The sequence below is a fragment of the Micromesistius poutassou genome, assembly GCF_964030765.1.
Source record: "Micromesistius poutassou genome assembly, chromosome: 6".
NCBI lineage: Eukaryota > Metazoa > Chordata > Actinopteri > Gadiformes > Gadidae > Micromesistius > Micromesistius poutassou.
In genome coordinates this window covers 7270966-7284614 of record NC_140276.1, presented here as the reverse complement: position 1 = coordinate 7284614, position 13649 = coordinate 7270966, and the positions used below count along the sequence as shown (strand labels likewise).

The following is a 13649-nucleotide window of genomic DNA, read 5'->3' as shown; positions in this document are numbered from 1 at the left end:
CAGGCACCACTACACTTGCATGTTAAATATTATGATGTCAAAGATTATGCATACGTGTGAAACTGCATAGAAATAGCGTGTGGATTGTGGAAACATTTTTCTTTCATAGGGCTGCATGAATGAACATGAATGAAGTATAGTAAGCTATGCCATGCGTTAAAATAATAATAATAATAACAATAATACATTCGAGAAAGTATATTCCAGGCTTTCAAAACAAAATCTAGTTTTAGGGTAGGCCTAAATGATTGGTTAAATGATTTGGGAAAAGAACAGCTGATACAGCAGTAAATTGTAGACCTACTTTTAAATCAATGCATCTGCAAACACCGTACAGCAAACACATATGTTCTTGACAAAGACATCGTGTACAAGCCTTTTAGGATTGATGAGTAGCCTATTTGATCGTGAGAAAACATAGTTTTACCGCGAGTGAGTGTTTAAAATAATGAATGAATGCGGGTGATGCTTGGTGCGCGTGTGTGTGCACGCCCATCTGTCTAAACACACGCAAATTAAACACGTCAGTGTATGAGAAGGAAATCGAGTCAGTCGACCTGCGATAAGCAGCTGATTCTGAACGAACTCGTCTTCGAGATGGACGTGTTCTAACGCATTTTTAATCAATGAAATGTTAACACAACAGTATATATCTGACCATTTAATTTTCGGGGAATTTTAGGGGAAGCCGAGCTTCCCTTGCAGTCGAGAAGTCGCCACTACGAAAGAATGCACGGGGGTGGGACGCGTGTTTTTTGTTTTTTTGGCCGTGAGAAATTGGATGTGTGGCGTGTGTAAGCAGGCAAAAACGTGTGTCACACGGTGCACCGTGCAAGTTGGCAGCTCTGAAATGTATAAATCGAATTACGTGGGAGCCAGAGGGAACCAAGCTCCCAAAAAGGCAACAAAGTCAAAAAACTGAGGGGGTCTCTCATATATCTGAAGGTGTCTGCCATATTTGGCATTGTAATTTAATCTTAAACAACGCTCATTATCCATCCCCGTGCGGTCTTACCTATTATATTTTTTTTTAAATAATAAAAAAAATAATAATTATAAAAAGAAAATATATATATATATATAAAAACAGATTTAAAAAAAGATATGAAAAAAAAATTATAGAAAAAAAAGATATTTAAAAAAATGTATAAAAAAAATAATTATATAAAAAAAATTATGAAAAAAAAATTCTATATAAAAAAAAACTACATAAAAAAAATAATTAAAAAAAAATTCTATAAAAAAAAATTATAAAAAAAAAAAAATTCTATAAAAAAATTATATAAAAAAAAATTATAAATTTAAAAAATAATAATAAAAAAAAAAATTGGACCTGCGCACAAATGTTTTTTTTTGGACCTGCGCGCGCATCTTTTTTTTGACATGCGCACGCGCATCTTTTTTTGGACCTGCGCGCGCATCTTTTTTTTGACATGCGCACGCGCATCTTTTTTTGGACCTGCGTGCGCATGTCCAAAAAAAGATGCGCGTGCGCATGTAAAAAAAAAGATGCGCGCGCATCTTTTTTTTTGATCTGCGCGCGCATCTTTTTTTTGACATGCGCACGCGCATCTTTTTTTGGACCTGCGCGCGCATGTCAAAAAAAAGATGCGCGTGCGCATGTCAAAAAAAAGATGCGCGCGCAGGTCCAAAAAAAAACATTTGTGCGCAGGTCTAATTTTTTTTTTATTATTATTTTTTACATTTATAATTTTTTTTTAGATAATTTTTTTTTTAGATAATTTTTTTTTTGATAATTTTTTTTTTAGATAATTTTTTTTTTTATAATTTTTTTTTTAGATAATTTTTTTTTTTTATAATTTTTTTTATATATATTTTTTTTTTTCATAATTTTTTTTATAGAATAATTTTTTTTACGTTTAGACGTATCATTTGTTTACCTACATAGGCATGGTTCCCGAATGGTCTCCTACGACCAGTTCAGTAATGCATTACATTACTGGCGTGAGATTCTGTAGAATCTTGTAATGCATACATAGCAGGGTCCGCGGGTGTATATGTTGACTGTGGGGGGGAGGGGCAGTCTCTTACCATTTTTTTAATGGTAAGAGACTGCACGGGGATGGATGAGTGTTGTTTAAGATGAAATTACAATGCCAAATATGGCAGACAACTTCAGATATGAGACCCCTCAGTTTTTGTAAATTATTGTGCTGTGTCCTGATTGGCTGAAGAGAAATAGCCACATCGTTGCGTTCTAAAACTGGACCCGACGATTTGACATGTTCAATCTTTGGGGACTCCTTGCAACTTGCGACGACCAGTTCACACTGCTGCAACTTTTCCCCTGCGACGTCCCAAAAGAGTCTCGTTGCGTCGCGAATCTTTGGTCTGAACTGGTCTTAGGAGACCGTCTCTGTGGTATCAATGATGAATTTACCTTAACATGTTCGCTGTAACTGTTGTAATTAGAATAGTTGGTTGAATAATGGACTAGGCCAACATGGACGCAAGCTAACCTAATGTGCTATGATGATATTGCTTTTGATAAGGGTGATGTGTACCTTTTTCTAAATATTGTTATGTTTAATATATATATATTTTTAATTTAAATTTAAATATGGTATCACTATTAAAATGTGACTATGTTTCTGTATACAAATGTTATATCTCCTGTACATGTTTGTATATAATCGTGATATTATAGTACCTGTGGTGTAACTTCGGTGATTTGGATACACTGTGACCCCAAACACACTCATGTGTCTTGGGGTGATTGGGTGATTGGCAGGCGAGTCTATAAAAGGCCGCTGCGCCCTGTGACACATCACGTACAAGGAACACGGATGAAGGGCTAGACCCGAAACGTTTCCCCTTGTTTATGTCCTGTAATTGTTGTTTCGGCTTTTAAAATACTTTTGGAACTTCTCAGCCCTAGTGCGCGATCTCCCCATTCTTCACTTGATAAACACTTAAAACATTAGTTTGCCAGCTGCTGGTCAGAGATGACTATGGGCATCAAGAGAATTAACATGAAAAAGTTCAGTGTTAAATTTCACATGACATGTCATTCACAGCTGCTAGTCAGTGCTCAAAGTGTGAATTTCAAATTCAACAATATGGCCAAATATTCAGGTATAACTTGAAAAACATTCTGCAGTTACACTTATGCTAGAACAATAATCCCTGCTCAGATGCATCTAAAATACAATTTAAGACAATAAAATGTGTGATAAACACTTAAAACATTAGTTTGCCAGCTGCTGGTCAGAGATGACTATGGGCATCAAGAGAATTAACATGAAAAAGTTATGTTAAAATTCACATAACATGTCATTCACAGCTGTCTTGACACGTATGGCTTCACAGGTCTAACTTAAAAATACATTCTGCATTAACATTTTGCTAGAACAATCAATGTAGCAATGTAACAATGTAGAAAAATATAAATAAAATAAATCAATGTCAAATTTCACGTTGCCTTATTAGCAATAACTACATAACTTACAAATGGGTGTAACACACATTTTACAAACTTTTGAGCTATTAACCAGCAATTAGTCTGAGAACACAACACAAAACAATTAACAATTATGTAAACAAATTTCACAGCTGCTAATCAGAGCTGACTCCAAGAGGGAAAACCTGTTTCTTTATTTCACTTTTCTTTTTGCAACGTTTAGACAAGACAAAGCTTTTTCTTTAGAGATCGCACACAGAGCATTTTGGGCCATTATCCAGGAACACGTGTTTCAAAGGTGTACTTAAGGTCCTCCGGATAGGAAATATTGAGTGCATAAAGGAGGCCGAGAAGGTAGGCCATGGGAGTATCCGGAAGGTCCTTTACTACTATGGATTCCTCTAAGATGAGTGCGATGTTTTGGATCTTGGGGGATGAGGCTTCAGCCACACAGGACATACAGAATTCCCACAGTGACTCCCTTGGCAGCCACGTCATCTGGATCAGTTTCCTGTTTGAGGACATTAAGAAATATGATTTTCAATTCAAACTCACATCACATACTACATGTCTTGTAGGGAGCCAGGCATCTCAAATTGGATTGTCATATCCAATATGAAGTTGTCTGTCATTTTAGCTTTGTTGTTGAAGGACCATTCCGGTGTATACTGATCCATATCCCCGTCATTCAAGCCTATCTGGTGCTGTCCATGGGAAAAATGAGAAAATTTGTAAAGCTGACTTAATGTGGTATTCAATAACACACAAGTTTAAGCAAGCACTCTGATTGGTCAATTCCCATTTTTAGAGTGTGTTTAAATGCCTGGTGAAAGAACGGACAAAAATAATGTGCCTAATTACAGAAAGTATCGCTACACTAACTAGCTGAAACTACTTTCATGAGCCTAGTTTCCATAACAACGTTCAACTGTTACATTGTTTCACTTGCGCAGTAGGAACGAGGCGCTTTTACTATAGGAACTATTTTCTGATGGAGATGAACTCGGGCAGAAAGCTTGAATTTGAGGGCAAATTAACCCACAATATGAAAACATTTTACAATATTCTTGATAATGAAGATGGTTTGTGTTATTGATTTGCAATCTTACACTCGATGGTGTTCTTGAATGTCATTATTGGTACTTGAAGCACAGGACTTACAAGATGGCACCCATGATTTCAGTTGGCAGAACTCTCTCTATATACGGCTCTGCCCAGGGCTATGTGATGCACCCGCTGCAGAGCAGCAATCACACCTCCATCATCAAATTTGCTGCTGCAATGGGTTGGTGCACCTGATCAGCAGAAACAACAATCAAATGGGCCTATACCTAAAAAGGAGCCCTATGAATTATAAGCCATTTAAAAATTTTCACTTTGTGGTTTTCTAACATTAAGTCGAGTTCCCCTAGCCTCCCTATGGTCCCCCAGTAGCTAGAAATTGCGTTAGGTGTAAACCGAGAAGTAGCTATCTTGCGCCGTCTTTGAAAAAAGGATCGCTGAAACGCTTCGATTTGGCTTCCGGCCCCATATGACGTCATATGGGGCCATGTTACCTCCCCTTTCTCTGCTTGGCCCGCCCAGAGAATTTGGCCCGCCAATGAGACAATGAGCTAGGACTGTGCGAGCACCACATGTGTGTGTGTGAATACACACTGTAACGCAAGTGTTCTTTGTTATTTGGATAACCGTTCCGCTGTTGGTGTAAAGGCCCATTCACACCCTACGGTAAATACGGACACGGACGCTTTTGTCTGGTCCCGGAGGTCGTCCGTCAGTGGGTCCGTCGCCTCTGAGCTTACGAATCCGGAGTGCTCCGGACAAACCGGAGCACTACCACCGGAGATCGAGGCGGCAGTAGAGGCAGAAGTCCCAACCACGAGAGTAGTAGGCCTATAATAACTGATATGTATATATATTTTGTATTTAACGTTTTATACTTTAACGTTTTATACACTTGCAATGCAAATGTATATTTTTTATGCTAATAAAACTTTTTTGAATTTAAATTTTGAGCAGAGAATCTTCAGGTTGGTGAGGGGTGCCACATGCCACCTCCACATACACTTTGTGCCGGATGACACAGAGCATAATCATCTCCTCTACAGATACCATGTTTGCGATTGTCGATGCCGGTCATTTTATATACGACAGTCACTGCCCTCTAGAGGTTGTTTTGCGTAACATCCATAACACTGAAACCGGACGGAGGTATGAAGGATAGTCCCGGAGACAACGTTTAGTACGGACGGACAAATTTCGTCCGGATCCGGAGGTATGAGGCGGCCTTCATGGCGCAGAACATGCAACTCAATTACGCAAGCTTGCATGTAGCTCCCATTTGGTGAAAAGACTAGACTGCGTCGGGTTGGTTGAGAAGGAATTGGGAACCGCGACATGGAGGAAAAAAGGATTGATTCCTAGGATTGTCCGTCGGAGCCCCGCTGTAGTGGGCAGTGGGGCTGGGCGGGCAGCCCCGGGGTTGGCCAGCGGGCAGCGGGGCTCAGACGGACCGCTGCCGTGGCAGCAGGGCTGGGCGGGCAGCCCCGGGGGCGGCCAGCGTTCCACGGGGCTCCGACGGACAATCCTGGGCAACAATTATTTTCTCCTCCATGTCGCGGTTCCCAATTCCTTCTCAACCAACCCGACGCAGACAACCCCGGGCAACAATCGCGGGCAACAATCCCCTTCTCCTCCATTTAATTTTTTTAAGAGTCTGTAGCCTACTTAATATTGACGTGGAAGTGGAAGAACCAGAGGTGTCTGAGAACCCGTCGCAGTCGTTTGAGATTCATAATATCATACGGAGGCGCAAACAGCTTTTGACCATGATAATATATATTTATATATATAAATATAATATTATTTAGATATAGAGCTCCAGGACTCCCGCCGGAGCACCCGGAGTGTTCAGTGTTCCACTGTAAACACTAGCGCATGGTACCGTGGCTGCTAATAAAAGCATCTTCCCTCATGGTATAATCTATCTATCTATAATCTATGGTATAATTCACCCCTGTGAGATGCGTGCCAGCTCACCAGCATAACCTGCAATGTCCACAAAACCAAGGAAATGGTTCCAACCCAATGTAGAAGAGTATATCACCCTTGTAGTTATGTGGCCCAGAACATTTGACTCGGACTGTAAGAAAAATAATAGCTTGTAGCCTGTAGAGGCCTAGACCTAATCACTAGTATCAAAAGAATGACCTGACAGGTGGTGAGTGATATGGCTGTGATCTAGCCCCCTAGTTCTAGCCAAAGCAGGTAGCCTCAGTCTAACATCTGCCGACAACAACCTCTATATCAAAGCAGCATCTTCCTCATGGTATAATCTGAAACCCCTGTCAAATGTGCTAGAGGGACTCACTTCACAACCAATAAGCTTTTATATAAGACAGGCAATTAACTTCCCTTCCCTCTCTCAAGCAGTCCGAGGGCGAAACAGAAATAAACTTTCAGATTTTCTAGTATTTTCAATTACAGTATTTTCATTTTACAATTGTATCTCTATGCTTGTAAAATTTATATTAATGACCATTAATACTTACAAGACACTGCTTGAAAAGTAGATTAGGATCTTCGCAGGAACACAGGAAGTCCTTTCATGGCTGCTTCCTTGCCGTGTCTGACGATGTTGGTGGTCTCAAAGAAAAAACAGAAAGATAGCTCTAATAATAGCAAGACTAATTGTAATTCAACAGATTGAATTTCATCTGGGAAAAAGTATTGTTTGGTACTGTACTGTGCACACACCTCATCATCAAGCTTTCTCAGTATCTCCTTCAGATCCTTGCCAAACTCTGTTTTTCGGGCGCGGTACAAACTCAGCAGTAGGGGCGCATATTTTTCTACAGCAGCTCTGAATGTTCGAGTAGATCTTTGTTTGTAATACAGAAAGACTCCTCACAAATCTGTAAAATGCAGGAAAAAACAAATATGTACAGAGGAATAGTAAGTAAATTGGGAGAATTTGTAACCTGTCAAAAATTGTCTATAGCCATTATCATTTTTAAAAGCATTTACAGCCTCTCCAGGTTGTAGTGGGTGCCTGCTTGCGTGAATGAACGTGCGTGCACGTGTGTTCGTGCGTGTGTGTCGTCGCTTATTCGCTTCAAATACTTTCTTTTCTTTTCAAAACTTGGGAATTAATACGGAGCGGTAAATAAAGTATTTAAAGCGAATAAGGGACGCTGTTTATGTTGTTTATTTGGTTTTGAACGAATAGTTTCGGACGCATGCATCGGCTTTGAGTTTGTTACTTTGATATCACACACACACACACACACACACACACACACACACACACACACACACACACACACACACACACACACACACACACACACACACACACACACACACACACACACACACACACACACACACACACACACACACACACACACACACACACACACACCAACCTGCCCGAGTGATGCCGCAGCGCGTTGACTAGTCAGTTCTGAGGCGTCCATAGGCTTTATGTGTGTGTTTGAAAGCCGTGACACTCCTTTACCAGTTGGCCTGAAATACTCGACTTGATTCGGAGGACTCACCTGCCTCAGCCATTTTTTATATCAAAGCAGTGAAGGCGGGGGGAGGGGGAAGAAAGAGCATAGCAGATTAACCAGCAGGGCGCGCACAGCGCACAGACTTGTGCGGAGGTGAACTTACAGAGAGCCGTTTGACGGGAGAACAAAAATAAATAGGCGGTCGACTGACCGCGGCACTAGTCTCAATCTGCTACGACCAACAACTCTGGTGGTCTGATCACGTGCTAAGTGCATGATGCCTGTAGTGCTAAAGCGAACTCACCGACGAGAAACGGTGTCAATTTCCAATGGATAGTGTAGCCCAGGGGTCCAAACTTTTCACCTACCATAATCTAAGATCCGAATCATCAAGCTGGGGCTAATATTCAGATCTTAGCTCCGCCGCCGGGGGGCTCCGCGGTCGGGGTTCCGCCGCCGGCGGCCCGGTCAGGAATCTAGCTAAGATCTGCTAAGAGCTGAATGGCCCGGTGGTTGGGGACCGCTGGTGTAGCCTATCTATGGGCAATTAAAATGCATGAAAAGGCCATGCTGTATGGATAACGCGAACACATTGGGTACCTACATCTAATAGAAAAGTATTAATCGAACCGCAGGCCTTGACTAGGCTAGTCTACATAAAAAAGACGTGTGCAACTAGCCTAGCTAAACACCGAATTGTGTTCTCATTTAGGAATGAGGAGTTGACGTCACGGCACAGTAAGCCGTGTAAGCCCCCCCCCTTTCCGCCATGTTGGTAGGTACGCCCCTCCGAGTGCAGCTGAGCTTTGCGTTATTGTTGACACGGTAGCTGCTAGCAGAGGAGGTTGTTGAAATTCTTTACTGTTTTAACAATGCCTGGAAGCAACTGCTGCGTTAAAAACTGCTCCAATGCCTCACACGATCGCCGAGGAAACCGTAAGAACAGTGGGCTACAGTTTTTTAGGTTCCCTAAATGGAGAACGCACTTAGGAGAGCAAGTATCCGACATCATGAGGAGACGTCGGATTTCTTGGGTGGCTGCAATCAGAAGAAAGGACCTTACTTTCGATAACATTCCCCAGTCGATAAGAGTGTGTTCTCTGCATTTTCACTCAGGTACGTTCTCTAAAAATGTCTTTAAATTTGTTTATGTTGTCGTCTCTTAAAGCCACGAAGTGTACTTTATGTTGGTGCGAACCCTGAAGTGCATCTGAAGTTGTTTTCTAGCAGCTAGCTAGCTACCTAACAAACTGTTGCTTCTTAGAAAATGCTCGATGGCCCAACCATTAATGTTGTATTAAACAAAACTAGTTGAGATTCAGTTCATGACATTAGTGTTTCCCATGATTGTTTTGAGCTTAACTAACACATTTTCTGTAAAAGCTTAAAGCATTGATTACATTGCATTAAAGCATTGATTGAAGCATTGATTGTACATTGTACATTGCATTAAAACATTGATTGTAATTAAAGCATTGATTACATTGAGTTTTCATAATCTAATTATTCTGTTCTAGGTAAACCATCATATGAGATGGTGGAGAACCACCCTGACTGGACACCATCTTTGCGGTTAGGCCACAGTGATGTCAAGCCAACAGATGGAGCGAGATATCAGCGGCATGTAATGCGCAGCAGGACCCAGCGCCAGGAGCAAGTGCCACCGCTGGCAGAGCATCAGGAGCAGCAGCCTCCATCCCCGACAGAGGAGCAGCGGCCTCCATCCCCGACAGAGGAGCAGCGGCCTCCATCCCCGACAGAGGAGCAGCGGCCTCCATCCCCGACAGAGGAGCAACGGCCTCCATCCCCAGCACAGGAGCAGCGGCCTCCATCCCTGACAGAGGAGCAGCGGCCTCCATCCCCGACAGAGGAGCAGCGGCCTCCATCCCCAGCACAGGAGCAGCGGCCGCCACCCCCGACAGAGGAGCAGCGGCCGCCATCCCCGACAGAGGAGCAGCGGCCTCCATCCCCGACAGAGGAGCAGCGACCGCCATCCCCAGCACAGGACCTGGAATGTGGACTCTGCACATCTAGAGGAGATGTAATCAACAGTCTTTTGGAGGAAAACAGAAAGCTGAAGGAGGAGCTTGATGAGTACCGGATGAATGAGAACTTTGAGTGGTGATGATAACATAGTGAAGTATTACACAGGACTTGCAAGCTATGTAATGTTTCAGACACTTCTATGCAGTCTCACCCCATATCTGCCTCAAGGTAGGATGAAGAAACTCTCACCCTTCCAGCTTGTCCTGTTGACTCTAATGCGCCTCAGACTAGACCTGCCAGTAAAGCACATCAGCCATCTGTTTCGGGTACACAGGACAACAGTCAGTGATGCCTTTCACCATACCCTTGGAGTGATGTATGCACGGCTGTGTCCATTAGTGCACTGGCCAAGCAGAGACTGTTTATTGACGAGTATGCCACACCAGTTCGTGGAATCGTTCGGGAAAAATGTAGCCGCCATTGTGGATTGTTTCGAGGTGTTTATTGAAAAACCCTCAAATGTACTGGCAAGGGAGACTTTCTCTCAGTATAAACATGCATACACCATGAAGTACCTAATTACACCCTTACACCTAAAGGGTGTAATTTCTTTCATATCCCAAGGGTGGGGTGGGCGCACTAGTGACAAACGTATAACAGAGCAAAGTGGTTTCCTCAACAAACTGTTGCCAGGTGACATTGTGCTGGCAGATAGGTGCTTTAATATCAGGGAAAGTGTGGGTATGATGTGTGCTGAAGTTAAGGTACCTACGTTCACAAGGGGTCGTGCACAGCTGGATGCGAAAGATGTGGAGGAGACTAGGGCCATAGCACATCTCAGGATTCATGTTGAGAGGGTGATTGGTGTTGTGCGCAACAAATTTAAATTCTTACACTCCACTGTACCTGTGAACATGCTCATCAAATGTGAGGGTGAAAACCTAATGCCGTTGGATAAGATTGTCACTGTTTGCTGTGCCTTAACAAATATGTGTAAAAGTGTTGTTTGAGTGCCTCCTTACTGTTTCGTGTTGAAATAAATTCTTGAAACAACATGATATGGCGTAACATTATTTATTGAGAACTGTTAGAATAGAAATAGAACTATAAATTGATTCTAGAACAGAAGTGGACTTAAAAAAATCCAATATTCAGCTGAGTATATTATCTTAGCCCCCCCCCCCCCTTTTTTGAATGTGACTTTCAAATTACTTGACAAAAAATGACACCCTCAGAAAAGTGGAATTTGAGGGTGAAACCATGTAGACTCCCATTCATTCTGCACTCACAGGCGAGCGCTCTTGCATGGACAGAGATGTGTTACCGCAACCAGAAACCGGAAGTCACCAGAGAGTGCCAGTTCTCTTCATATTAGACATTCTCTGGTTGAGTGCTCATCTAGAGATAACTAGCAGAACTTCAGTCTACCAAAATTTCCTTTGGTTGACTACAGCCCATGTCAACTCCCACAAGCAGCAACTACAGTGGGTGCAAGGTGCAATGCCTGAAGACGTTGTCAATCACAAGACCACACATTGGGTGGGGCCTCAATCAATACCTTTTATATTTTGCATTGCCATTGTCCTACTATGTTGCACTATTTGGTTGTCAGAATCATTTTCTGACCTATAGATTATGCCCATCTTTGCTGTCTGAAAAACACATCCACTTGCATGATTCTGACTAACTGAAGGCGGACCAAAGGTGTGGCGCAGGTTAAAGAAACACATCTTACACCTATAGGGCTGTTTAGTTTGTTTAGTGTGTCGCCACGGGCATTGATGCAGGCACCTTCATCACATTCGCCTTGTGTGTTCATAATTGTTGACCAAAATGCCTCTGGACCTAATTGGAAAGGCACCCATATATAGCAACAAAACGGGAGACCCAGCACTGACCGACGAAAAAACATCTTTCTTCTCAACAGAAGCTTAAGTGCAGTTGTTTGTTCTTCTTTCTTTTTGTTCTTCTTTGTTATTTCATTAATTACTGTCTCGATAGGATCAACAGACTGTTCTACATCAGCAGCAGCCATCTTTGTTGTTGTTGAAATGCCTCTATGGCGTACTTGCACCATCATTGCATTTATCCTGACTCATGTAATATACACGGTTGTGAATGGTCGGCCTATTTCGTTCCAGGTGGAAAAATGTTTGCATGTGAGGGTGGCCAGACCTTATCTTCAGAGAAATTAAAACATGAGCTGGCCAGAATTTGTCTGGTTCTCAGGCTAAGTTTATTATGCTTAGGGGTTAAGTTCTGTTAAGAAATGTCGTCTCGCCTACTCACCAAAAAAATAGGTCTTATTTTGCCTCTGTTCTCTTTTTCAAGTTTGAATTCAACGTAATAACATATTATCACAATTAAATGTACTCAGTGCTTGAAATTATTTTTTTTCGAAATGGGGGGGGGGGGGGGGGGGGGAAATTCCCCATAAATTATATAAATCGACACAAATTGATCAGCTTATTTCACCGTTGTTATATTCGAGCCGTGGATATATTCTGTGCCAGTTAGCCTGACCCTTGTCTTTGGACTGCTTAGTAAAGTGAGAATAACCTGTGTGAGGAACCAGAGGGTTAACATTGTGAACGTTGACATCGCTGCCACTGTTTGCATTAAGGTGAGTTCTTTCGGGTTCCGTGTTTTATCCAAGCAGGTTCCACTTCAGGTGATGTAACGTTAGATTTACGTTTTAACCAGCGGCCCATGTTTGCGTGCCCTCAAGTTCACACAATTGAAACCAGTCTGCACATGTTTCCCCGCAAATAAAAGTTTAGAGGAGGGAGAAAGGCTTCTGAGAAAGAGGCTAGCAGCGGCATTGGGCTGTACCCTAAACGTGTAACAGTCTAATCATCATTCGAGAAGACTCAAATTCTCACAGTCAACAATTGTGGAAAAAATTATAATCATACGTATTATAATAGCACATGACAGAATTTCTCTAACCAATCAGAGAAGAGATGCCCTGATTGGTCATGTATTAATCGGGAGCGGCCTAAAAGCTACATTGTCTGATAAAGCAGTCAACTAGTAATGGATCTGTGGAATTTCTTTAGCAGTACTAAAGAGACAAATTGTTAGTACAAAGTGTTAGTAGTACTAAAGAACGAATAGGGCTTAGAGAACTTAGGGCTAAGAACGAATCAGTGGTGCAAGTCAAGCGGTGTTAACTGAAAACTGAAACACTGAAATAATGGCGTTTAAGAGGACCCAGGCTCCCACAGGTCACACCGCTAGGGCCAAAGGACCGCTGAGTGAGCCTCTCGCTCCCCACGTTAGATCGCTGTATTGCGCTGAATGGGCTTTGAGGACATTAGCGTTCACAAATCCAAACGGGCGGGACTTACATGCACAATCGCGCTGGTGAAAATTATTCTCTCTGTCGGGACTCGGTAGTGCATTATTTTAGCAAATGTCTTTGGATAAAGGTGTCTGCTAAATGGCTGGAGATTGTATTGTTTGCAAATTCACATTTAAATTAAAAATAAAAATTTCAAATTCAAAACTTTCTGGGGGAGGACCCCCAGAAAATTTTGAATTTGGCAGATCTGCCAATATCTGCCATCTGCCAAATTCAGATTTGAATTTGGCAGATGATTTCCTGTATTCTGGTGCGTTTTGGGGATGGCCACGACCTAAAAATTAATTCAGATTCATAGCCTATGTATGTTAATTGAACCAACATACATTGATCTCATATTTTCCATGCTCAAATGCATTTTTAA

The 13649-nt window shown here is 42.1% G+C and overlaps 1 protein-coding gene across 1 annotated transcript; it reads left to right on the top strand.

Moving 5' to 3' along the window:
• Positions 1 to 10154: 10154 nt before the first annotated feature.
• On the top strand, positions 10155 to 10931 carry LOC311344795 (uncharacterized protein; the record flags this gene model as incomplete). The annotated part of the gene is made up of 1 exon (XM_084469135.1): positions 10155 to 10931. The coding sequence occupies one exon, from the start codon at positions 10155 to 10157 to the stop codon at positions 10929 to 10931; it is 777 nt and encodes a 258-aa protein (XP_084325261.1).
• Positions 10932 to 13649: the final 2718 nt, after the last annotated feature.